This window comes from Triturus cristatus, chromosome 11 (assembly GCF_964204655.1).
Source record: "Triturus cristatus chromosome 11, aTriCri1.1, whole genome shotgun sequence".
Lineage (NCBI taxonomy): Eukaryota > Metazoa > Chordata > Amphibia > Caudata > Salamandridae > Triturus > Triturus cristatus.
In genome coordinates this window covers 422,350,460-422,375,976 of record NC_140594.1, presented here as the reverse complement: position 1 = coordinate 422,375,976, position 25,517 = coordinate 422,350,460, and the positions used below count along the sequence as shown (strand labels likewise).

General features: G+C 46.7%; 1 protein-coding gene across 1 annotated transcript in view; it reads left to right on the top strand.

Annotated features, from left to right (window-relative positions):
- TIMCC (TIM double twin CX3C motif chaperone) overlaps positions 1–25,517 on the top strand; it is a 34,808-nt gene that overhangs the window by 3,958 nt on the left and 5,333 nt on the right. Inside the window, exon 2 of the mRNA XM_085636226.1 lies at positions 7,240–7,380. Within this exon, the coding sequence (XP_085492352.1) occupies positions 7,240–7,380 (141 nt within the window). The remainder of the gene's footprint in view (positions 1–7,239; positions 7,381–25,517) is intronic.

Below are 25,517 nucleotides of genomic sequence, written 5' to 3'. Positions count from 1 at the left end.
CAAGGTGCTTCTTACTAAAGAGTGGAACAAGTACTTTTACATGTTTCAGCAGAAAAAAATCACTAAATTGTCGGTTTTACTGTGTTGAAAGTCTAGTAGCCCCATTGGCAACTACAGAGTTACAGGCTGACATCTCAACCCTTCTAACTTCTGAATGGGACTACTAAAGTTGGAACTATAGGGTATTAAAATAATCAGTGTTAAATCTGATTTAATGGTTAAATCTAATTTAACGTCACTGGTGGGCAAAGTGCAACATTAGAAGGTGCCACTTTAAATTGCCCAAGATTTCAAGGACATGCTTACTGTTGTACACGAGATCTGTCCTGCAGATAGCTTTCTTCCCTTCTGGGGAGATGTGCCAGTGACTCCCAGGACAGGAGACAATAGGGACCTGCTCAAGAGAGAGTTGTTACTTACCTCCTGCAGGAAACCACACCGGTGTTGGCCCAAAAGCTGTGCTTCAAAGGAGAAGTCGCCTATAAAGGGCAAATGGGAAACACTTTTGAGTTCTGCTCTATTGTTTTGGTAGACAGGCTGGCACAAGGGACAGGGAAGGGGAAGCCAGTTGTCATACTGGTTTTCCAGGGGCATGTTGGTAGCCACCCATCTAGGGAGCTTTGGACACCGAAAGAGGGGGACTGCCATGTTCGGTGTTAGCAAATGGTGCATTTTGGGATAGCCAGATGCCACACTTCCCAGGAAGTGGTAATCAGGAGAGAGAGAACCTGGTAGCCCATTTGCTGCCAACCGCATCCTACCCTAGGGCATTTTCTGAGCACAAATAGGGTACCCCTGGCACCCAGAACTCCAGTCTCGACTGGGCTGGAAGAAGGACTGCCCTGATGCACCAAGTTTCCAATGAAGAGAGGATCCACCAATGTGGACAGCACCTGCTGTACATAGAGGCTAGCAAAGTAGTCTCCAAAGCCCAGGCAAAGCAAAAAAGACTCCAATTGATAGCCGTCTGGTTACTCTACTGTCTGAAATTTTTTGGTGGTTTCACTGATCCATCAGAAGGATACAGAAATACAGATTCAAAAAGCAGATAAAGGAGGCGCAATTGTTCTTATGGATCGCTCATTTTACATCAATGCAGTACAAGAACACGTATCAGACATTCAAACTTATCTGAAATTGGATCAAGATCCTATATTTGAGCTTAAGGAAACGCTTGGAAGCATTCTTGATCATGCTTTGGAAATGGGATGGATCAGTGAAACCACCAAAAAATTTCTGACAGTAGAGTATCCAAGGAAACCCACCCTGTACATGTTGCCAAAGATCCACAAGAACTTGTTTAACCCACCGATGCGGCCCATAGTAACGGGTTGTGGAACCATCTTCGAGCCCTTGGGACACTATATTGATTATTTCCTACAACCGTTGGTTCAAGAATGGCCCTCGTATATCAAAGACACGACAGACTTTTTACTTAAGCTACAGAAAATAAAGTTCATGGAAGACATCATTTTTTGCACTATAGATGTCAAGTCTTTATATACCTCGATTCCTCACTCAGCTGGCATGGAGGCAGTAGAATGGGCTCTACTGCGCCAATCTTCGCTCAGAGCAGATAAAGTGTTCATTTTGGAACTTTTACATTTTTGTTTGCATCACAGTTATTTTCACTGGAACAATGATTTTTATTTGCAGCAGCAAGGCACATCCATGGGCTTTGCCGGGGCGCCGGCATATGCCAACACTTTCATGGCCAAATTCGAATCAGACTACATCTACAAAGATACCGGATGGACTGGAAATTTATTGTTATATTGCAGATTCATTGATGATATTCTTATTCTCTGGATTAACACTCAGGAAATGTTGGAAAGTAAAATTGAACAACTAAATCAAATAGATGAACACATTCAGTTCACCCATGCAATTGACCAGACTAAAATATCTTTCCTTGATGTCATCCTTACCAAAGAAGCGGGTTACATAAAAACGTAGGTTTTCAAAAAGCAAACAGATGTGAATAGCGCGCTCCATTTCCAAAGTTTCCATCCTAATAGCTTAAAACACAACTTACCATTGTCCCAATTTTTGCGGATAAAACGGATATGCTCTACTGCAGAGGATACGGAGAAGAACTTATCACTCCAACAGCAGATGTATCTTGCCAGGGGTTACCCTACAGAAGTGATTGAATCAGCTAAACAACGCGCATCCAAATTCAATAGAGAGAGTCTCTTAACAAGTAGACCACGAAAACAGACAAGTCTTTGTATCAAAATTCTCCACAGCATCCGGTAAAGTGAAGAACATCATCGTCAAAAGATGGGAATTGTTACAGAATGAGCCTGACTTTCACAACATTTTTAAAGATCCCCCAATGTTTGCTTATAAACGTGCAAAAAACATCAAAGAAATCATCAATACTCCCATTAAGCAAGGGAACATTGCCCACAAAGGAATGAGTAAATGTCATAACTGCATTCATTGCAATAACGTTATAACCGGCAATACATTAAACCATCCATGTACTGGAGAAATCATCAGACTTCACCATAATTCTGATTGCAATTCAAATAAACTCATCTACTACATCAAATGTCCATGTGGCAAGTTGTATGTGGGCAAAACCGAAAGAAAAATTAAAACCCGGATTTCTGAGCACAAAAGTACAATCAGAACACTCAACAAACACAGCAGCTTGGCCATGCATTGGAATGAAGAGAAGCACAGTATCGCCCAACTCAGATTCTCTGTCCTAGAAAGAGTAGAGCAACGTCAAGATACAGATCTGACCAGAAGTCTCCTACAGAGGGAAACCTATTGGATTAAGCGTTTGGACACCTTAATGGAGAAAGGCATTAATGACAAAATAGACTATGCTTGTTATTTATGATGTATTTGTGTCAAAGGTTTTTTTGTATCAGGATAGGACTGCATATTCATATATACCTATGTGATCAACCTTTCTTCTTGGGTTAGATTACCCTGACCAGTGACCCTCACCAACACACGTTTTATTTTTTCCGGTCATTCCGACTATTTTTTAACGTTTTTAAATTTTTCACCATTTTTCTCATGTCCAGGTTCATTTTTCGCTCTCTTTCAAGATGGCGGCACCATTCATCCAGCCACCTTGTTTAAAAATTTTTTTTCAGTAGCACAGTATGCACGCGAGTATTACCTCCACTTTGATTCAGGCTTTTGCGCTTTGTCATGTCGTTTATTTTTATAGTGGAACCAGTTTTACCTTTGATGATAGTCCATGTATCATTAGTCACTTTTTTTGAGATAGTTCCTCCCATTTTGAGTAAGGTATCGTTGTTCAGTCACCTTTTTTATGTCTAAACATGCTCTGATTTAAGCGCATGCTCCCAACATACCGCCATGATTTTCACCTGGTGATTTTTTGAGCCAGCAGTCGAACAGGTTCCTTTCATTGAATCGACCACGTTGTACTGTGTCGGTAAGATTTCTCATTTTGAATTTTCTCTTCATTTCTCTTGCCAGTTTCTTTCTCTACGTTCAGAGACGACATTCTAGTGTGTTCTGTTTTCAGGTTGATCCATTCGTTTTGAAAAGCGGTTGTTTATTGCCCAACAAGGTAACAGTCTCTCTGAGTTTTTTCGGCTTCTTTCACCGTCTACACAACTTTATTTAAACATTCGTGGTGATGGTCATTTTGGGTCATTATGCGGTCACTCAACTTATTCACTTAGTTGTTTCAGTATGGAATGTTGTTATGAATTTCTGAGTTTGATCATGTATTTGCAAACTGATGTTTTTGCCATCATTGTAATGGTCAATGTGTAAATATGCATTATTTATTTCTTTAGATACGTAGCCCCTGATGAAGAGCCGGCTGGCTCGAAATGCATTGGGCATTCACAAAAAGTGAACTTCTTGTAAGAGCGTAATTTGGATTTATATGAAGGATTGAATGAAGATTTAACTAACGAATATTTTTGCAATGAATAAATTGCTTTAATCACTGAGACATTGATTTAATTCATTCACTACAAATGCTGGATTAAGTATGAACTACAGTTTTGAGAATTATTTCAAGGCATTGTCCTGAACGCAACTGTGCGTGGAGACTAGGGCCCTACTGGTCCTAGCATTGAAGGTTTGAAGTGTCAGGAATCCATGACTGTTGGAATCCACTCCACAGCACGCCATTGAGAAGAAGTGTTAAACGAGTAAAACTTTGTTTCTGAAACAAATTCGGAGTGCCTCTACCACCCATTTTGTTGCTACAATAGTCTGGCACATCATTTATTGAACTCGAAATGGCTGTCTAAACTCCTGTGACACTTGCTTTGTATTAGTTTATCCATCTTTTAGGCACAGAGCAGATTCCTTTTAAGTAACCGTTTTGTCAGCATCTGCAGATGCTCAAGACCTGGCAGGTGTACACATATTCTCTGTTTCAGAATTCTATAAGATAGATGCCACCTGTGCCCTGCTCTTGCCAGCCATCCCCTAGAAAACATTATTCTGCATTGCAACCACTCTTCCCGCTCGTTCCCACCCATCCACATTGCAAACTCCAATGCAGCACTGTTGGGTTGAGAAAGGTTTCCATGGTTGCTAATCTAAATGGAGGCAAATAACCTTCACATGCATGTTGCGCTAATGCCGCAATATGACACAATCCTATTAGAAGCACGTATTGTTGCCACTATGGTTGCTAATAAAATGTTACGCTTTTCTCCTCACATTTCCTACTGAAAGACGCATGCAAAATTATAATCGGGCCACCATAAAAATCATTTCAGACAGTACAGCTCTGGAACAGAGGGTTGCTTTATACGGGTATTTTAGCACATCACAATATTTAAATATCACGTACAGATGCATTATTGTGGTACAATGCTATGGTATATATTGTACATGTGAATAATGCGTTACTACCATTTCTGTGGCCTCATAGTACTTTCAGAATGTGGCTGGTCATTGATAGATAAAGTTGGTTTGACTGTGTCACCATGTTATTTTCTTATTGCATTGGCTGAAAACTTACACAGCGCTCGGCTGCCCAGTGGGATAAGTTTACTGACGGCTGCAGGATCTAATCTGCTACAAAGCGAGAGGCTTATTCATAGTTCCTTGCTTTTTTTCTTTATAATACAAATAATATGTTGCCTGTTGTAGAAATATTTCAACAGCCTTCTACAGCTGACACTTGTGCACACTTTTTATGACTTGTTTCAACAATGGCCGCTTTGTGATCAGTCATCAGTGGGGGACAGCAACCAAGGCAAGTCCATTTTCTATGTTGGCGGCTAAGGCCGGATGAACAGTCTCGTGTTTCCCCTGCTCTCCATCTGGGGTATCTTATCTGTCAGGCGCCTTACCCCACCTGTAGTGCCAAAGCCAGTCGTCCTCACCATGGCCGAGTTTCACATGTTCTACTCGGTGAGGTGGGGAACGGGGTCCTAGAGGAGACCGCTGCTGTCGCTTTCCTGGCCTAGCAGGCGAGCGAGATAGCCGGTATCAGCAACGACAAGGGCTTCAGTATCCTGGAGAGGTGCCTAACCCCCTGACTGCTGGTGGTGCAGGAATGTCCATCTTCACACCCTTCCTCCATATCCTAACACCCCTTCGTATTCTATAACTGGTACACCTTCCCTGTACTACCTACTAGTCCCTTCTCACCTATATCCACTGACTCCACATCTTGCCCTTCCCCTTTCCAGTCCTGCATTTCAAACAATCACCAGTAATAAGTATTCTAGAATGTTGCGTTGTTTGGAGATTTCATCAAGGTTTTTGAGATGTATTGTGACATTAACCCTTTTAAGTATGTTTTTGGGTCTTGTCTAGGCAGCGCTTGCGCTGTCTCTTCAAAACGTGCTGTATTCATGATATGGGCATGATGCTCTGCCCACTTTCCGCCCATCTTTTTAATTGGCTCCTGTCACTGTCTTTTGTAAATGGTGGCTTTTCAATGGTCAATAGGCTTAGTAGTCCCTCCTCAGTGCCGCCTTTTCTCTTCTTGTAGCCTCCCATGAGGACAACCCTTGTTACATGTGTTGCTACTTGGTACGTTTTAATTATTGTCTTGAACACTATTTTCTTAAATGCCTTTCTCTCTTAAATGACTGCTCTCCTGCAACGCTTTTCAAAAAAAAAAAATGGAAGCAGCACGGCACGCCTCAGCACTAATAATGGCGGCCGTGCTATTCTTCTTTTTTTTTTTTTGTTAATTATGATCACCGAAGCGGCTGCATGCCTTTTTTTTCTATTTTATATACTTTTCATACGATGACGGCACCCACACTTTAGCTTTAAATTTCTTAAGCTAAAGCGCAGGTGCCGTGATTGCTTCAAAAGTAAATAAATAGAAAATAAAAATGCAATTTTTTTCCCCATATCTTTACTTTGAAAGCAATCACGACACCCGCACTTTAGCTTAAGATGTTTAAAGCATAAGCTCGGTTGCCGCCATTGTAACAAATGTAAACAAATAAAAAAGAAAAAAAGCGTTCACCCGCTATTTTCTTAATTTATTTCTTTACTTTTGTTACAATCGTGGAACCTGTGCTTTAGCTTTAAACATCTTAAGCTAAAGCGTGGGTGCCACAATTACTTCAAGTGTAAAGTAATAGAAACATTTATATTTATTTTTTATATTTCTTTACTTTTGAAGCAATCGCGGAACCCGCGCTTTAGCTTAAGTTGTTTAAGGCTAAAGCGTGAGTGCAGCGATCCATTTGGAATGCAATTGATCTCGTATTAGTGAAAGTTTGAGCTATTGGCACTGCGTTAATATTAGCAACACCAATGCTTGTTAGTAGATGTTAATAGGAAGTAATTTCTGTTTTATAAATGACCTCAAACTGGACTTTACTTCATCCTATTTATTGTGATGCATTGTTGTACTGTGTACTCTTTTCATTCCCCTCCCTCACAATTGGTTGTGTAGATTATTTGACCACCACTGCCTGTAGGTGAAAGAAGGCAAAACGGCAGTCATTGCTTCCCTTCTGATCAGTTACTTGACTCTGTGTTCGTCATCTTCTGCTTAGTTAATAAACTCTGCTTACTGAGCTTTAGGATTTTTTACCTTTCATTTTTATTAGTGTCCTTCTCTATAAATCTGTAAAGCCATACTTGCCCATCCTGTGGAAAACTAAACATACCCACAACTTGTGATGGCAAGTCTAAACTTAGAGCCCTCTTTGTATTAAAATGTCACTTTACTCTAAGAGTCATGTTTTGTGCGTATCAATCATACTTCAGTTGATGAGAATCACATTATTTAATTGTTTATCACAGGGGAAGATGTTCCGTTGCAGTGCTGAGTGCTGTGAGATTCAAGGCGCATCGATGCAGCAGGTTCATCAGTGTATTGAACGATGCCATACACCAATGGGCCATGCACAATCTACTGTCACCGGCGAATTAGAAAGATTTCAGGTGTGTTTAAAAAAGTGTTCACCAAGATGGTACTGGATAAGTATAATGATCCAGAGAATTGCTTTTTCACCAATAGGTTGCTTGTTTTTGGCACTCAGCAATTACAGCATGCTCACTGCCCTCTACCAATTCCATTCTGACTCTTGGATGTGTAACAGGGGTTATAGGTGCCAGACCCTAGTAGAGGATTTTTAGCAGAAAAGGGTCCCCAAGACCTACAGCTGGAGCTATGAATTACATGGAGCAGAATTTCTGACACCACCAGTAGGACTCAGTATGACTGGGAGAAGACCTTTGGTGGCAGACACTGGCAGGTGAAGTAGGTTGGACAACGGTGACAAACACCAGCAGATGAAAGAAACCCACAGGGGGGGACTTAGAAAGGCATTGTGACAAACACATATTTGCTTTTCCTGCATAGTGTAAACGTAACTTGTCCCTTGCTTACCTTATGTCACTAATCCGGTTCTGACGTGGTCCACTGTTCTGTCCAACTTCCTTGCTGCCCATAGAAGATTAAGACTCTTGTGGGAGGGGTGGACAAGAAGGGAATGCGGTGTATGGTAGCACAATCACAACAGTGTCCAGATAGAACCAGGTGTGAAGTACATACTTTAACTGTAATGTTGAGTTTGCCGTAATGTTGCCATCCGAGAAAGGTGCTACAATAACATCCATACACCTTCTTTCAGAACTTCACCACTAGTAGTCTGTCACCGAATTCATAGATCAGGCAAAGGCCAGTTAATTGTTGTTCAAAAAACATTCTAGCAAATGCTCTTTTCTGTTTTTAAATTCTCAGGATTCTCTTCATCAGTTATCGTATCTGCTGAGAGAGCGTTTGGTTTGAACAAGATAATACAATGTCACTGCGTAGAAATGCTGGAATTAGAGCTCTAGTCTAATTTCACAGTTTGCAATTTTACTACACATACCAGGTCACTTTGATGCAGTGCTTTTAGATCTATGACTAAAATTATCAAAATAATGTACATAATTATTCACAAATGCATTATAACATAAACTCTTTGTGAGAAAGTGCCTTTTTTGCATGGTCATCCCCATTTTCTTGCTGGTTTTCACGCTTTGTACACGGGGCACTGCAGTGCGGTGCCCAGTGTATGTGCTGTGACCCCTAAAACATGTAGAAATTGGTTAATCCCTGATTGGTGTTTTGTACTTTCCTATAAGACCATATTATATGGTGTAGCTACTGCAACAGTGCCATGGATTATTAAGTTAAATGTTAGCTTTGGACTGCAGCAAAGATTGGCCATCCACTAATGTGACAAGGAAAGCATGGCTTTAGACCTACCATTATATACTGACTTCTGCAGTGCAATCTGTTAAGATTACCATTTCTGAGAGGTAAAAACCTCCCTTTTAAATATTAGCAAGTCACCCCTATGTAGGCCTCGTAGACAATTAGGTAAGGTGCATGGTATTTAAAAGTGGAACATGTTGCAAATTAATGATCCCAATACAGTGACAAGGCCCTAAAAGCTACATTCCCTGTGACAGGTCTAACTGTCCTATATAAAAACTCAGAGTACAGATTAAAAAACGTATACTGCTAACTTTTAGAAAAATATACCACTTTTTTTAATTGTTATTAAAAGAAACATCCAATGGTGGAGTCAGATTTATATATCATTTTTAATAAATATTATGAAAAAGTAACTTATAGAAACCTTCCTGTGGAGGCTGGAGGGATGCCTACCTTCTGCTAGCCCTTGGTCTGTGCTGAGGCACGCAGCTGCGGTATTGGGAGATGAGGCCTCGAACACTGCCGAAACAGCACAAATCTACCAGGAGGCGCCCTACACGTTAATATCAACGCTCCTTGCCTGCCTCTGCCAACCATTGTCCTTAGAGTTATGGACTAAATCTAAAGCTCTAGGATTCCCTCAATGATTGATTGAACAACAGTGCACACACAAAATCATTGATTTGCCCTCAGCGTTATGGACTGAATCAAAAGCTCTTGAAATCCCTCAGTGATTGATTGAACAACAGTGCACACAAAAATCATTGATTGATTAATGGTGGCTAGGGGTGCTGCTATTCATGTGGCTCTGCCTTCTGTGGCTGGTCTTATACCACCAGATCTGCTGGCCTTGCTGCACTTCACTGGCGCATCTCCCAGGTATTGGCTCTGCACCCAGCAGTCATTCTGGAATGGGCTCGGCAGTCGGGAGAAGGCCTTATTCTTTTGGGCTGGAGATGAAGGGGGGGGGGGGGGGGGAGCTGGTACTTTGGATGTCTCTCACATACCAATGAGCCGCTCTCCTGCTAATTAGCTGGCCGCCCGATGCAACCTCACATGTCCGTGTTGCTGTTGACTCCTTGCTCTGTCATACTCCCACTGGGACAGTATAATTGGGGATTCCTCTCATTACCTTTCAACTCCCTCACATTCTCACTCCACCACACTGGGGTTCAAGAAACCAGCTGAGACTAATGATTAATACTTCTGGGGGAAGAAAAGAAGGAAAAAACAAGCAGGGGAACTAAACACTGGAAATCACTGTTGTCATTGCGGGTCAAGGAGTAGCTGTTCTTTGCTACTGATAAAGGTGCCCTTCCTCTTCTATCTGTGCTCTCCACACCCTACAATCATAGATGCAACTTCTGAGTATCACATCAAAATTAGGAGCCCACTGCTGGGTCAGTGTCCCACCGCAGCACGGTCATGGAAAGATACGCCCCCAACTCATACAGCATTACATTTCTGCGAAATCTCTTCAAACACGCCGCCAAGACCTTCAAATACAAAATCCTCAAAGAACATCCAGAGGTGCGACGCCTCCGGCCAGGATGTGCGTTGTTTCTGGTTCCAAAGAGCGGGGGTCTCGACCAGGGATCCGGAAACATGTCTGGTGGTGACAGGCTGCCTAAAGCCAGTCTGTGACCACATCAGGCTTGGAAGGTTTTCAGGGGGCACCTCCGAGTACATGTTTCAATAATTCCCACACAGGCATCAGTGTGGGTTTATTGAGAGGAGTAGTTTGGTACAAAACACTCCGGTGTTCAGAGAAGCCATCATGGTGCTGTGGAATTCGAGTTGTCGAGTTTCCAGCCCATGTACTCTATGGCTTCCCTCGCACCTACAATATCTAAGAATAGACTTAAATAGTATAGGGGCATATGTGCTTGTGCAGATATGCCCACACCTGTGGTTTAGTGCACCCTGCCATAGAGCTGTAAGGCATGCTAGATGGGTGACTTACCTATACCTTAGGCATTGTTAGTTGACATGGCACACAGGCAGTGTGCCATGTCGAGTTTGTTGTTTTGTCTGCACCAGGCCATGCATGCTGCTGTGGCAGTCTGCATGGCCTAGGTGAGAGGTCCCTAGGTGACCCTCTTCAGTCCCAGTGCCCTACGTACCCAGGCACTATTAGGGACTTACAGGAGACCTGAAGGGCCAATTGTGTAACAGTCTTAGGGAAAGAACACTGGTACTGGGAACCTGGACAGCAGAGACCCAGTACTCTACAGTCAAAGTTGCATCAAAAGCCAGGCAAAAAGTCGGGAGGTACTGCAACAGAACCCCATTTTCTCACACCACCCTAACGCCTAAAATACAAAAAAAAACACATTTTCAGAGAAAAATAGTTGTCCTTCCGATTTCTGCTTGACTAGTCTAGGAACAGATTTAAAGACCTCTTCAACATCATCAAACAGCAAACCTCCTATTTCCCTCGACACTCAATTATTGATTCTACCAAGCGCAGTGAAGAGTTCACAACATCCGTCTCTGAAAGAATATCTAACATTGAACTCTCCCTTGACCCATGCTCCTCCCCACCCAACACCGAAGATGCTCCCGCCTTAGCAAAGACGGTCCATCCAGACCTTACATCCTACTAATGGTTGCCTCCCCGAACGCACCCACTCTCAGCCATCCAGAACACAAACCGCAACCCCTTGCAATTGAAAAACAAGCACTGGCATAGCCAATAGGTCTCGCTTTTGGGACCTTATAAGTGTTTAGCCATGCAACAGTTGATGTTGTTGCACCAAGGATATTGTGCTGCATAACTAAATACTTATTAAGTCCCAAAGGCGAGACCTATTGGCTATGCCAATGCATGTTTAGTTGGTGGTTGGGTGTACTTGCCCGTGAAACCCCACTGCACTCACCTTTGTAGTTCAAGTGTGCTCGTTATACTCCGGTATAAAATTTCTGCCTCACCCCTTTTCAAATCTACTAGCCCCCACTGCCTATCTGAATTAATGGTTAAGTTGTAGAAAGGACATTGCTTTTGTGGCAACTTAAGTATAATACCCAAAACTTCAACCACCCATTTTCAGTCTGTCTAATGCCTTTCTCAGTGCTGCATACCACAGAACTTACAAAAGAAACCCCTCAGTAGTTTTCTGAGAGATAACGGCATGTGGTTCTACAAAAACATGATCTTGATTTCCATAATTTCTGAAATTTTGCATTGATTTTCCACCTCTTTACACAAAACAACGCCCAATCAAATGATTGTAGGAGAAGAGAAATAATTAAGCTGTATGCAGAAATTCAGGCACACAAAAGGTAATCAAAAGCCACCCTAAAACTTAAACCAAGGGGTTCATTATTTTTAAAATGACATATGGCTGATTCAGACTGCAGCAAAATAGGTCACGTATTTGTCAATCAACTGCATCTAAACAATTAGGCTTACTTTAAACAGTTTAGGGATCATGTCCATACTCCCCACAGCACGCATGATGGTACTAGGAGAGGATGGGGTCCGTCGGCTAGACTGCCGACTTTGGTACTGGAAACCAGGGTTGGAGCCTCTGGGTCGCGTCCACGTCCTGTCATGCTGGGCAAATCACTTAATCTCCCCGTGCCTGAATGTGTAACTTAACCGGTGCTCATGTAAAGCGCTCCAATACCTTCTTGTCGAGTTCGCGCTATATAAAATATGCACACAAAAAAAACCTAAAGTTCACCCCAAGACAGCGCGGGGATACCCTCACGGATGACACAAGCACTCTACAAATCTACTGATTGGTTTATTGAAGACAGGGAGAAAAACGTTGTTACATGTTGGAGGTTGTAAATGCTAACCCTCAGCAATCCATGTCCTCATCCCACGAACCAGTACTAGAGGCACTATCGGGATGCTGTCTTCTTATAGCACCCAGCTGAGGCTGGGTCAGTTAGTTAAAACATTCACGTTTGATTCCCCGTCCTGTGAGTCTTAATAATCCCCATTAATGATTGGGTTGAGGGACTTGGATGTAATGTACTTCTCATACGTAAAATAGTCACTCGTGACAAAAGGTCCACTGTATGTAGAATTTGTTTTTTTTGCGGACAACAATGCCGTAGAGCCAGGCAAAAAAAAAATTGCCATTCGAGTTTAAACTTTAGAGTAAGTCGGTGATGTCAGCGCTGTATTTATATGCATACTGCGGTAAATGGGACCACTCAAGTCGTTCGAAGATGGCGCTCGCTGCTGTGCTTCTCCACGAACGCCGGTAAAAGGACCCATTTCAAGAGTGACGTTTCTATTACGAATGGACGCAATCCTGCTCTGGCATCGACCCGCCCCCTTCAGCTAATAGATATGTCTGATTGGTATATGACCGGCTTTCCTGATGCATGGCGAACTATTATTCGTCAAAATTCTCGGAGTTCAAGGGGGCATTTCTTCCAGTTGGTGGAATTGGCTTGTGAAACGAAAACAGATGATTTCGGTTGGCGGAGCCGCGCCAGAGTCGACAGGCACAGCAGTGTAGCCCTTCTTCCACAGGGTGCCAATCAGTGGGTAGGACACAACAGCAGCAATGGCAGTCAGAGTGTAAAGTGTACTCTGTGGCAGTATTGGGTCGTAGCTGGTTGTCGGACTGAGAGGTGCTGGAGGTAAGAGAGCAAAAATGAAGGTAGATTGTGTGCTGGCGTGAGGTCTCACACTGACAATCCCTCATCGCGATCACTGTAAAAGCGAAAGTGATCGCGATGACGCTCACTAGGGATGCGCACGCAGCAGCGGGGGGGGAGGGGTATGGTGCTGAAGGCTGGCGCAGGATGGCTGGCCGAGAAGGGATGGGGGAATGCGGGGAGCAGCTGTGCACGCCATTGTGCACTGTAGCTTGTCGCCAGCACAAAAAGGTGGGTAGCGCTTTCTAAACCCACCTACTAAATGTCTCGCTAGACCAGCGCATGCGCTGGGTCAGGCGAGACCTAATGATGCATCCTGAACTGAATTCGACCATATCCCTGAAGAAGTCCTCAAATGACTCGTTGGCACACATGTCCGACCCCTTCCCCCCACATCATCTTTCCTGCATGGACCAAAATCATTAACTCTTCCTTATTGAACGGCTTCATGCCGATCTCCCTCAAACTCAGCTAAGTCACCCCCCTCAAAAAAAGCGGATGCCAACCAGAATGACCATAACAATTACAAGCCTATTACTAACCTCCCTCTCCTTGCCAAAACCATCGGAAAATGTGTGCTTGCAAACTTAACAATTATATTGAAAAATACCCTCTGCGTGACCCCTTCCAATCTGGGTTCAGGAAAGGCTGCAGTAAAACAGACTGCAATATTGAACACCGTAGACGACCTTCATAGATCTCTGGATGGAAGCTATGCTTGCCACCTAGTCCTCCTGGACCTCAGTCTGCCTTTGAAACTGTGAACCATGACATCCTCCTAAACGCACTCTGACAGCGTAAAGGCATCAATGGAACTGTCCTTCAGTGGTTTGCTTCTTTCCTGAACCAACACTTACAGCTAATTAAACTAAACAACTACACCTCAAAAGCAACATCAGTATCACAAGAAGTTCCACAAGGGTCAATCCTGTCTCCTGCCCTATTCAACCTCTATATGGACCCCTTGCAGTGAACCTGAAACAAGCCAGTCTGCCTATCATCTCTAAGCAGATGACACCCAGCTCTACATTAACATTTTGTCAGTTAGGGCGTGGCCAGCAGCATGGCCGTGTAAGACGCGCTTTCGCCAAGCTCTGGCAGAAAGCATCATCCGACGTTAATTCCGGCAGTTTCAAGGCTCGGAGAACACCTCTTCTGCACCCCTAGGCGTTGCTGACACCCTACCTGCACTCGAGGAGGACCTGGGAGCAGTTTCTTGCCCTGGACTCGCCGATCCAGGTCTCGGAGAGACGCTGTGCCTGGACTGGCAAAATGGCACCGGCGAGACCCTGAGCAGTTGCGGACCTTTTCCTCTGCGCTACGGAGCCCTGGGGACCTGATCGAGAGGACTATCGGCCTCCGCGTGTGCCCTCTTCCCTGAGCCCTGACGGGGAGCTGAAGTGGGGGCTCTTCCCCTGAGGCCCGGTGTGCGGCTGGACAGTGTTGCACCCGTGGAAGTGGCCTCTGGCTGATCGGCTCCACGGAGGAGATGCGTCCTACTACCGGAGGCCTACGGCCTGGCGCGGAGACCGAGGCGCGCTGCATCGTGCAGCGACCCCAGGTAAGCCGGGCGACCGTGGGAGTCTGCGGCGCCCGGTAGCGAGGCCTGGGGTTTCGGACCAGAAAGGGCGAGACAGATTGGAGTGAAGCACCGGCCGTAGAAGGCCCCTGGTGTGCTTGTGGCCCCCTCCTCCCGGAGACTGTGCCTTCGTCTTCCTCCTGCCCTCCCCTCCTTTTCTTTTGCAACCTGGGGTCTGAGCTGGGCTGAGCATCTGCGCTGGAGGGTGCCCCTGCCCATACGACCTGAAAGCCTGCTGAGACCTGGCCCCTGGCGGTGCTGGGAGGACGCCTCTACACATCCCCCCCCCGCTTCGCCGTACCGGTGGGGTCGGCCCTTTCCTAGGCTGCCGTGTCGCCTGGGGGGGGGGGGTGCCCCTGCTGAACCTGAGCTGCCCTGAATGCCTTGGGCCCCTGAGGACGTGCGGGGATGACACTGCGGGGCGCCTTTGTTCTCTGGAGTCGGCTGGAGGGCCTGGAACCCGGAGCGAGCATAACCTGGTGGGAACGTACAGCCCACAGCTGGGACAGCGAGGGGCCCGGCGGTCTGGGATTGCCTAGGATGATCGCTGCGTGTAGAGGTGGTGTGGGGTTGGGCTCCACCGCTGTAGCGCTGGACCCTGACATTGACGCTCTGCACCGAGGGCCCCACTCCTGAGAGCTACGACTATGGGCAAGGACAAAGACTCAAAGCCGCCGCGACAGCGCAGAATGGGCCGCTACACAAAGGTAATCACCCCCCTCCCCGAAGGAAAGGCCGGCTGCTCGCATCGACATGGACACCCTTCTCCAGGCGATCCAGTCTTCTAGGACGGCATTGGAGGGAAAGATAGGAGAGGTGGGCACCGAGGTGACGCTCCTGAGGCAAGACCTCCGAAACCTGGCGGCCAGGGTCACAGAATCAGAGACCAGGTTGGGTGAGGCTGAAGACGCCCTTCAGGACCTCCATAAGGGCAGGGCAGACCTCAGACCCTTGACCAAGGATCTACAGTGGCGAGTCAACGAGGCGGAAAACAGGGCAAGATGCAACCACCTCCGCTTTGTGGGCTTTAGAGAAGGCATTGAAGGGACAAATATGATGGAATTTCATCACTCTTGGCTCTGCCACACCTTCCTGACAGACTTGTTCTCCGCTTGCTTCTTCATAGAAAAGGCCTGATGACGCGGCCGCCTCTGGGGGCGCAGCCGCAGCCAGTTATAGCACGTTTGCTGAACTTCCTAGACAGGGACACGATCCTTCAAGAAGCTAGGAAAATCGGAGAAATCAGACACAATAACACACGTATAATGATTTTCCCGAACTATAGTAGGGAGGTTCAGAAGCAAAGACGGACCTTTGATTCGGTAAAGGCGAAGCTTCGTGAGCGCATAATCCAATATATGCTCCTGTTCCCCCGCAACACTAAGTGTTATACTTAGGGAAGACCTACTTCTTCCAAACGCTGGAGGAAGCGTGGCAGTGGATAGCGGAAAGGCCTGTCTTAAAGCAACAGGAGAGCCTACCGCGCCAAAGTCAACCAGTGGCGGAGAACATTCCGCAATCCTTGGACCGTCATGGAACACTCCGTCCCCGGGGTTCCCGGAGGACCCGTCTGCAAGAGGTGACGCCCTATGCATCAAGGGGCAGCGGCAGGATCCGGACGTGTAGTGGCCGCTTGCTGGAATCTCGCTTGTCGGCGGGCTCACGCACTCTTGGCCTCCCCGATCACCCTGGACCTGACACCGAGACAGACACTAGAGGAAGCACGTCAGGAGACGAAGGTGAGGATGACCCCTCTTTGCATTCCTTGGCCGCTGCCATAGTGGCAATGGAGCAAGATGCGGAGACAGAAACTTTGATAACGCAGGGGGATCCTCCCGACTCACAATCCTGAATATAGAGCCTATGGAACTGGCCATGGTATCACAAATAACACGACGGAGACTGCTGATTGGACACTTCCCCCCCCCCCCCTCCCCCCCCCTCTCCTGGGATATATAGACGGCGTCCCCTGCTGAGTGCTTGAAGTGCTCCCTTTCATTGCAGGCAAGCGGCTGGGACTGCTCATAAACGTGGACTTTGAACAGCCCTTTCTCCTGCTTTTCCTTTTCCAGCTTTTCTTTTCCTTACCTGACTCTTCCCTCCCCTCCCCTTTCCTGCACATCCAGTCCTTGGCCGCTGGACTTTTTCTTGGTTTTCATTGGAGTCGCTGCAGGAGTTTGAACTTGCAGACCTCTACCGCCCTTAGACACCATCTCGAGCGCATGGCAAGGGGAGTGACACTGGGGAGCAGGGAGGTAGGGTGGGGGGCTGAGAGTAAGGGGTTTGCTTTTATGTTGTAGTTTTTATGGTTCATTATGTTTTTCGCTGAGGTACAGTCACAGAGGTTGGAGAACGTGCACAATCCCCACATTTCCCGGATAGGGTATTATCTTATCACCCACGCACATGTGGCGCACCAATACACAATAATCGATCGTGATGGGTCCGACAGTTAGCCCCGTTACAGTGCTTACCTGGAATGTTAACGGTTTGGGCGACAAAATTAAGAGGGGACTAGTGTTGGCATTTATAAAACGTTCTCACCCAGATGTGGTACTCCTGCAGGAAACCCATCTCAAGGGCACAAAGTGTGGGTTTCTCACACGTGGGCCTATATGGTACTGGCACATGCGGGATACTCCTCGGGTACTAGAGGAGTTGCCATCCTGAATAAAAAGTCACCGCCTTTCCGGATCACACTGACATGAATAGATCCTCAGGGAACCTGTGTGGGTGTGACCGGGACATGGGGAGGGGGAATGTCACTATCCTCTCGGTCTATGCCCCGCCGAAGCTGCAGACCAGGACCCTACACGGGGTGACGGGACATATTGTTGGAAACACCGGGATCGACACACATCATGGGGGTGACTTTAACGACGTGATTCACGTCCCTCAGGACCACTCAGGCTCCCTCCCCCCGGTTACACAATTAGCCCACCTGGCCAATACTCTGCGTCAGGTGGATGTCTGGAGACATCTGCACCCAGAGGTTCAACAGTACTCGTATTAATCTGGGGCACACAGGGTCCATTCACGATTAGATTATGTGTTCCTCCCCCAGGGAGCTATCCAGGACATCTATGATGCAGACTACAAGGCCCCGGGGGGTTGTCTGATCACTCGCCCCTATATGTTCGAGTGGGAGAGAGGTCCTGCACTGGGTGGGGGGACTGGAGATTAGCGGCGTGGGACTTATAGAATAAAGAGGTGCTCCAGGGTCTCCGGGCGGACACTAAGGTTTTCTTTGCAGAAAACCTGGGCTCGGTGCAATCTGGGGTCACGTTATGGGAAGTCTGTAAAACGGTACTGCGGGACAGGGCCCAGACCGGAGAGCCTGGGAAAAGATGAAAGCGTAGGTAGAACTCACCACATTGGAAACCCAGATTCTTACCCTAGAACGACGGCACCTCATTCATAGAGATCCGCAGGTGTTGCGGCAGTGAATGGACGCACAACACCAATATAGGGCTCTGGCCACGCAAGAGGCCAAGACACAGGCCCAAGCGACATTGCACAGGCTGTACGACATGGGCGACAAATCAGGAAAGCTCCTGGCTTGGCTTAGCCGTAAAGAGAGGGAAGCTCGTTGGGTAGAGAGCGTGGTTGACTCCCAAGGAACTACACAGACACAAGATATACAGATAGTACTGACATTTGCGTACTACTATCAGCGTTTCTACGAAGCCCGCGACCTGAGGGCACTTGCGGCCATAGACGACTATTTGATGGGCATCCAAACCCCATCATTGGACAAAGCTGAAAGGGAGGGCCTAGATTCGGACATAACAGTAGACAAAATCAAAATGGCCATAACTAGACTACGTCTTGGGAACACCCCGGGCCCAAACGGCTTCTGTGAGAAAGTGCCATCTTTCTTGCATGGTATGCCCCCACTTTTTGCTGAATTGCTGATGTACTTTGCCTGAGTGTGCCCTGGCTGCCACCCAGCAGACATGTTGCTGGACCCCTGGGTAGAGAGCCATCCGCTCTCGTGGGCCTGCAACAATGCACATCCTGGGCGAGGTGCTAGGTCTCCTCCCCCAGGATGGGCAGGGGAAGCTTCAAAGGCATGCCACCTTCGTGAGCTTCTCCAAGCCACTTGCTGTACTCAGCAACTGGTCCCCACCGGTTCTGACCCCCTCTCTGCCAGGAATATCGGCAGGAAAACCTAAGTGAGGAAAGGGGGTGTGCCAGCCTCTGCCAACCCCACCCCTCAGGTGGGGGAGGCGAGGTGAAGCACAACCCCGGGCTCTCGCCATCTTGAAGATGGGGAGCCCTACCCAATCAGGACTAGGCTCCTGCCCCCCTCCCACAGGAGAGTGGCAGGCTAGGGGGTGTACCCACCCCAGGGAAGGGACCCATTGGTCCCTGACTTCTACCTTCCTATAACGCCCCTAAATTTAGTATCTAGGGGCACCCTGAACCTTCCTTCCTCACATCCCGAATTCGAAACAAGCAAGAACAACAAGAAGAAAGAAGACCTGCCATGCAGCTGCTAACAAGAGGACAAAACCAACTTACTTGGCCCCAGCCCTACAGGCCTGTCAACCCTCAAACCTGCTCCTGCTATAACCCGGCGTCTCCAGTGGGCAGCAACCTCGAAAACCCCGGAGGACCTGACTGCCTTGGGACTCTAAAAGACCGACTCCCACAAGCAGTGGTCCTGCTGAACAACAAGCAACAACCCCTGGCACCAGCCAGGAACCGCGAACCCTGCACACACTGCACCTGCCGAGCCCGGCCTGTGCCTGAGTGGACAAAGACCACGAGGACATCCCACCGGCGACTGTGACCCAGAATCCAGCACCCAAGGACCTTCCTTGACGCTCCTGACGACGCCTGCAGCCTCAGAACCAGGGACCCCTCCAACTGTGACCAGCGGAGGGTAAGATTTCCCGACGCGAAAAGACACCCCTGCACCCGGTGCCCTGCGGCCCCCTGTGGCCAGCTCTTGGGTGCCTACCTAACCTACAGCTTCCCAACTTACCTCTTGAAGTGGTGGTCGCACCTGAAGAATCTCCGTCCCCGATCTTGCAGCCTTTGTTCGTCGAGTACTTACCCAAAAGCAGATAACTCACTTTTCCTCCATAAGGTAACATTGACTGGTTTCACTTGGAAATCCTTCTAAGTGTTGAGTTTTGAAACTTTAAAATATTAACTAAAAATCAGCCGATCAACGAAAACGAAATTACTCACCTGTTATCAGGAGAGATCCCAGTGCTGGATCTTGGTGCCAGCACTGACCCTGAAAAGTAATTACAACTGTACTTACCGATAAGTTGATTTTCCTCCATAGGATAACATTGCCTGGTTTTTGCCAGAAATTCTTCTAAGTGTCGATTTCTTTAAACAAACAAATTTTCTTAAAAATCGCCTGTATAACAAAAACGATTTCTTTCAACTGTTTACAGGAGATACACCAGTGCTGAATCCAGGATCCAGCACTGAGTAAGAAAAAGTAACGATAACCCTACTTACCTGCTAAGCGAATTTCCTCCCATAGGATAACATTGGTGATTCTATGGGAAAAAGTTTGTCAACTTTTGAAATACAATAATATTCCTTAAAACTCATACCTGTAACCAAAACGTATTTACTCACCTGTTTCCAGGGAATGTCCCAGGACTGAATCCAGGATCCAGTCCTGTGGTTAGCAAAGTAATCCAAAAAGTAATTAATTGCATTTACTTAGAAATTCCCATTGAGCTCAATGTTATAATTGTGTTTGAATTGTGTTGCCTATTGCAACAACTGTAACTATTGTATTCAAAGGTCTGTTGCCTATTGAAAGTATTTAACTAAAGCATCTCATTCTGAGAAAGTATATTTTGATACCTACTTGTGGTTCTAAAATAAAACAACGATATATTTTTATACAAACCATTGGCCTAGAGTTCAGTACTTGAGTGTGAGACCATTTGCTGACTGAGTGTGTACAACAAATGCTTTACACTGTCCTCTGATACTGCCTTACTGCTCGACCAAGCTACCACTTTGGAGAGGAAGGTTATATCTAATTTTAGCCTCTGCCAAACCTCTGGGGACTGTGGACTCTGTGCACACTGAACCTTACTTTGGTGCAGTATATACAGAGCCACTTTCTTACAGCCTCCCTGCAGAGTTCTACAAGAAAAGCGCTGATCTCATAGGTAGACACCTCGTGCAACTTTTCCAGGACGCCTCTCAAGAGGGAATCCTGCCCCTGGATCTGAGAATGGCCACAACCATACCTATCCACAAGCAGGGGAAGCCCCCCCACGGACTGTGCGTCCTACCGCCCCATCTCCCTTCTTAATATGGAGGTGAAAATATTGGCGACTATCCTGGCCTTGCTTTATGCGGATGACATCCTGCTTTACATTACCCACCGCCTATCACAATCCCCGCTCTGCTTAACGTTATGGAACTCTACGGGGCATGCTCCGGTTACGCCATAAACTGGCACAATCAGTCATCTGTACCCCAGGAGCCATAACCTCCTGGCCTGCTCTCCCTGGGACCCTACAGAAAGCCCATGCTCGATTTACGTATCTAGGGATTTATCTTACCACAGATAGAAAACTTTTATACCAGAAAAATATCCAGTGGGTCATAACCAATTTCGTATCAGAGGCACAGAGATGGAAATCCGTCTCCTTCACTATTAGGACTGGCGGCTATGTTTAAAATGATTACCCTGCCCTGTTTTCTCTACGCCCTCCAGAATGAATATTTCCCTCTCCCCCGGCAAACCTTCCAGGCAATAGATGCTGAGCTCCGTTCTCTTCTCTGGCTCGGAAAACAGCAGAGAATCGCATTGTCCGCGTTATATCGCAACAGGTACAATAGGGGCATCTCGCTGCCCGATATAGAGGCCTACTATTGGGTGGAACACCTCACTTCAGTGAATGACTGGCTCCACGCCATGGCAGACCACCCCACGTACAGGCTAGAAAGAGACACTATGGCAAACTGTACATTCATTTATTATCTCTACGGGGGAGGGACAGGGGAAGACTTCTCCCAGCCACACAGGTCATGCTAGAGGTATGGGACAGGGCCTCGAATGCACTGGGCTGGGAACGCAAGCCTACGAAGCAAACGCCCCTGTGGCATTGTCCTTGGTTAAAAGAAATTCACAAACTGCGGAGTTTCGAGGGATGGGATGCTATTGGCATCTCTACTTTAGGGGATGTTCTAGCCAGGGGTAAACCTCAAAAGCTTCCGTGCGTTGCAGGCAGACTTCGGGTTGCACACCTCTCAATTTATCAAATATACACAACAACGACATGCCTGGAAGGCAGAGGGTTCATTATCCTCCTCGCTGCTGGAGTACGCACCACTGGAGGGACGCTTACTACCAGAACATGTACTTAGTAAGGCAGTCTCGCTAACATATCGGACCTTGAATAATAATGCGCCAGACAAGCTGGGGAGACTGAGGGAGTCCTGGGAACTTAATCTAGGTACACTTGAAAATATAGATTGGGAGGCAGCTTTGATGTACCACCGCAAAGTGGCGATTTAAATCCCGTCTGTCTCATTCAATACAAGGTTCTGCACAGGGTCTATTACGACAGAGCCCGGCTTCACCGCATGGGCCGTGCTAGTGACCCGAACTGCCTGAGATGCGGACAGACACAGGGAGACTTTTACCATACCATCTTGGGCTGCCCCGTCATACAGACCTACTGGGAAGCAATTTTAGGGGAGCTGGGCCAAGTAGTAGGTGAGACACTACTGTTGGACCCTAAATTTGTACTGCTGGGCATTCCCGGAGATGTAGACTTGGGCCGCCCGCAGCTCAATTTTGCCATGTTAGCTCTGGTGGTGGCAAAACGGGACGTAGCTGGATCATGAGGAGTGGCAGCCTCAGCTCAAAGACTGGAAAATGGGAATGGACATGTACATGGCGGCAGAGAGGGTCACATACAAGGCGATGGGTTGCCCGAGAAAGTTCTGTAAGGTATAGGGGGGAATGGAGGGTATACTATGGGTTGGATGGAGGGCTGGGGGAGCAATAGAGGGCCGTCCAGAGGATCTTACATTCCCTCTAGAGGAGGAGGACGACCCGCCTGTCCCCGACCATTCCAGACCGAGAGGATTCATGCCACGGCGCAGGGGCAACTGGCAAAAGGGTGAGTTATACAACCACTAGATGCCCAAAGGGATGATGATGATGGGGGATCCGGTGCGATGAAGACTGTGTATGTATGCCTTTGTTGGACTTTAACCGAACAAACTCGGCTTTCTTTTGTTTCTTGTTTTGAGCAAAATGCAAATAAAAGTATTTTTTTTTTTTAAACATTTTGTCAGTTAAAGACATCCAGCACCTAAACAGCACTCTCTCCACGGTTCAAACCTGGCTGACCGAAAACCATCTTAAACTCAACCCCAACAAAACTGATCTCCTTCCTCTTCGTCCAACCGAATGTCTTTTCCCGTTGATTTGTGGCTGGACAACCTCACTGCTTTAAACTATAAACTATCTAGCTCCAACTCTGTCAAGTCTCTGAGGATTACATTTGACAGAAACCTGGCCATGAAAGAGCCATCAGCTAAAAGTGCCTGCTACACATTGAAGCACCTTAATAAAATCAAGCCCTTCATCCCCATCGAAGACCTAAAGACTGTTGTGCAATCCTTGGTCCTCTCCAAGCTGGATTATGGTAACGCAATGCTCACGAGCATCCCAAAAACACATTTTGCCCCGTTGAAAGCCACACTCCATGCAGATGCCAGACTATTGTTGGAGGAGAGTCGCTTTGAGCACATCACTCCTACTCACAAGAAACTCAACTGGCTACCAATTGAGGCAAGATATATTCTTAAACCTGCCTGCATAACCCACAAAGCTCTCCACATGGAAAAGCCAGTCTACCTCACTAACTATCAAAAGCCAGCCAAAAGAGACCTCTTCGAAGCTCTAACAGTCTACTCCTGATTCCGCCCAAATTTAAGAATGAAATATCTCACACCCGCTCCTTCCCCAGCAGCGCTCCCAGAATCTGAAACTCGCGGCCTCAGGAGCTGCGTGACATCTCTGTGTGACTCCCTCAATTCAGGAAGAAACTCAAACAACTTCTTCTCAATAAATACTTAAACCCTCCCCTGTAAACCATCTGTCTGGCCTGATGCCCTGACCCCTCACCCTCCATATAAGGGTGAGCATTGCTACCTCAGCGGGGGAAAACTGTGCATATTCTCCTCACCTTCGCAAGAACTTACCATAACTATCTCAGAACTATATCGTCCACATATCCTACTGTCTAGATTATACTTCTCTTATATACTTCTGTTATAATTTTTTTGTTACTCCTTGTGTATTTCATGTAATTGCTGCTATGATAACTGGTTAAGCGCTCGGGTATCTTCTGGTCTGGTTCGTGCTATCGTCCCTATACTCTACGGTCTTTCGTATACTTCTTTTATTTACTGTTACTATATATTATTTCTTACTCTATATGTAACTTGTTTAATTGCTGCTGAGCTAACTCTGTAAAGCGTGCTGCTACCTTTGGGCCAAGTTCGCGCTATACAAAACTCAATAAATAAATAACATAAATACCTGCCTGAGCTTTCAGAAAGCCCATTATTAACATTAGCCTCTCCTCAGCATTGAGTGAGGTGTAAACGAGGTGTGAAATCCCTCCTGCAGAATCGTCAATTTAGGGGCTGTGGGCATCCTGTTGATCCTACAGTGTCATATCATGCTTAACTGATCTATTTGACCCACATGTAACACTTTGGTACACTTGAAAGGAAGAAAACAGCATGCCAGGTTAATTTTTGTGTATCCCCTATGTGTTCTGTAGGTCCCTGCCTTTGTCCTACCAGGCTTCTTTCTCCTACTTTGTTGTGGGTACAGGGCTTGCTTCAAACTGGATTTTGGTGTTAGATGTAGGAGGACATTAGTGATTGCCATAGTGCACTACCCTACACACCCACTACCCTCCGAGCCCAAGTTCAGTGTGGCCAAAGACTTTTGTATCCTTAAAAATACCCTGGCTCGTGGCATTGTGCACCTATTTGCAGTAAGGCAAATAGGATCTACTGAAAAGTGGATAGGGTTGCCCCCGGGAACGTTTACCTGATAGGTTATGGAGTGCCCAGGAATCATCCCAACTCGCTAGGTAGTGCCAGGCATAATTATGGCACAGCAAGGAAACACTTTATGTGGACCTGCAGAAGAATAGAAATGGTCTGTACCTGCTATCTGTGACCTGAGAGGCTCCCTGGAGGACTGGACTGCTCTGTCTGGTGCCCAAGACAAAGAAGTGGACCCCAAAGGTCAGTTGGCTTACCTTCTGGGTAGCTCCATGGACACAAGCTTCAATGGGCCTTTTTCTTAAAGGGCCTAGCTGACCAGTGGCAACTATACTTGAATTGGACATAGCTGTTGTCCTTTGCCTGATACCCTTAGTCTCTAAATTCCTTCCCCTTAGGTCCCAGGGGCCAGGTACTCCTGTGGTTGTTCAGTCAGCAGATAAAGTTTGGAAACTAAAATTTGGAAACATTGAAGAAATTTTGGTCCAGAGCTCCCTGCCACAAATTGTATCCAACCTGCAGTTCCACAGTGTCCTATTGAATTTCATATTTGTCCCGCTCAGAGATCTACGCACCCCTAAAAAAAAATGACCAACTCCCTTTCTGCATTGACTTACAAGTTTTTCGCCCAAAAACTGAAAA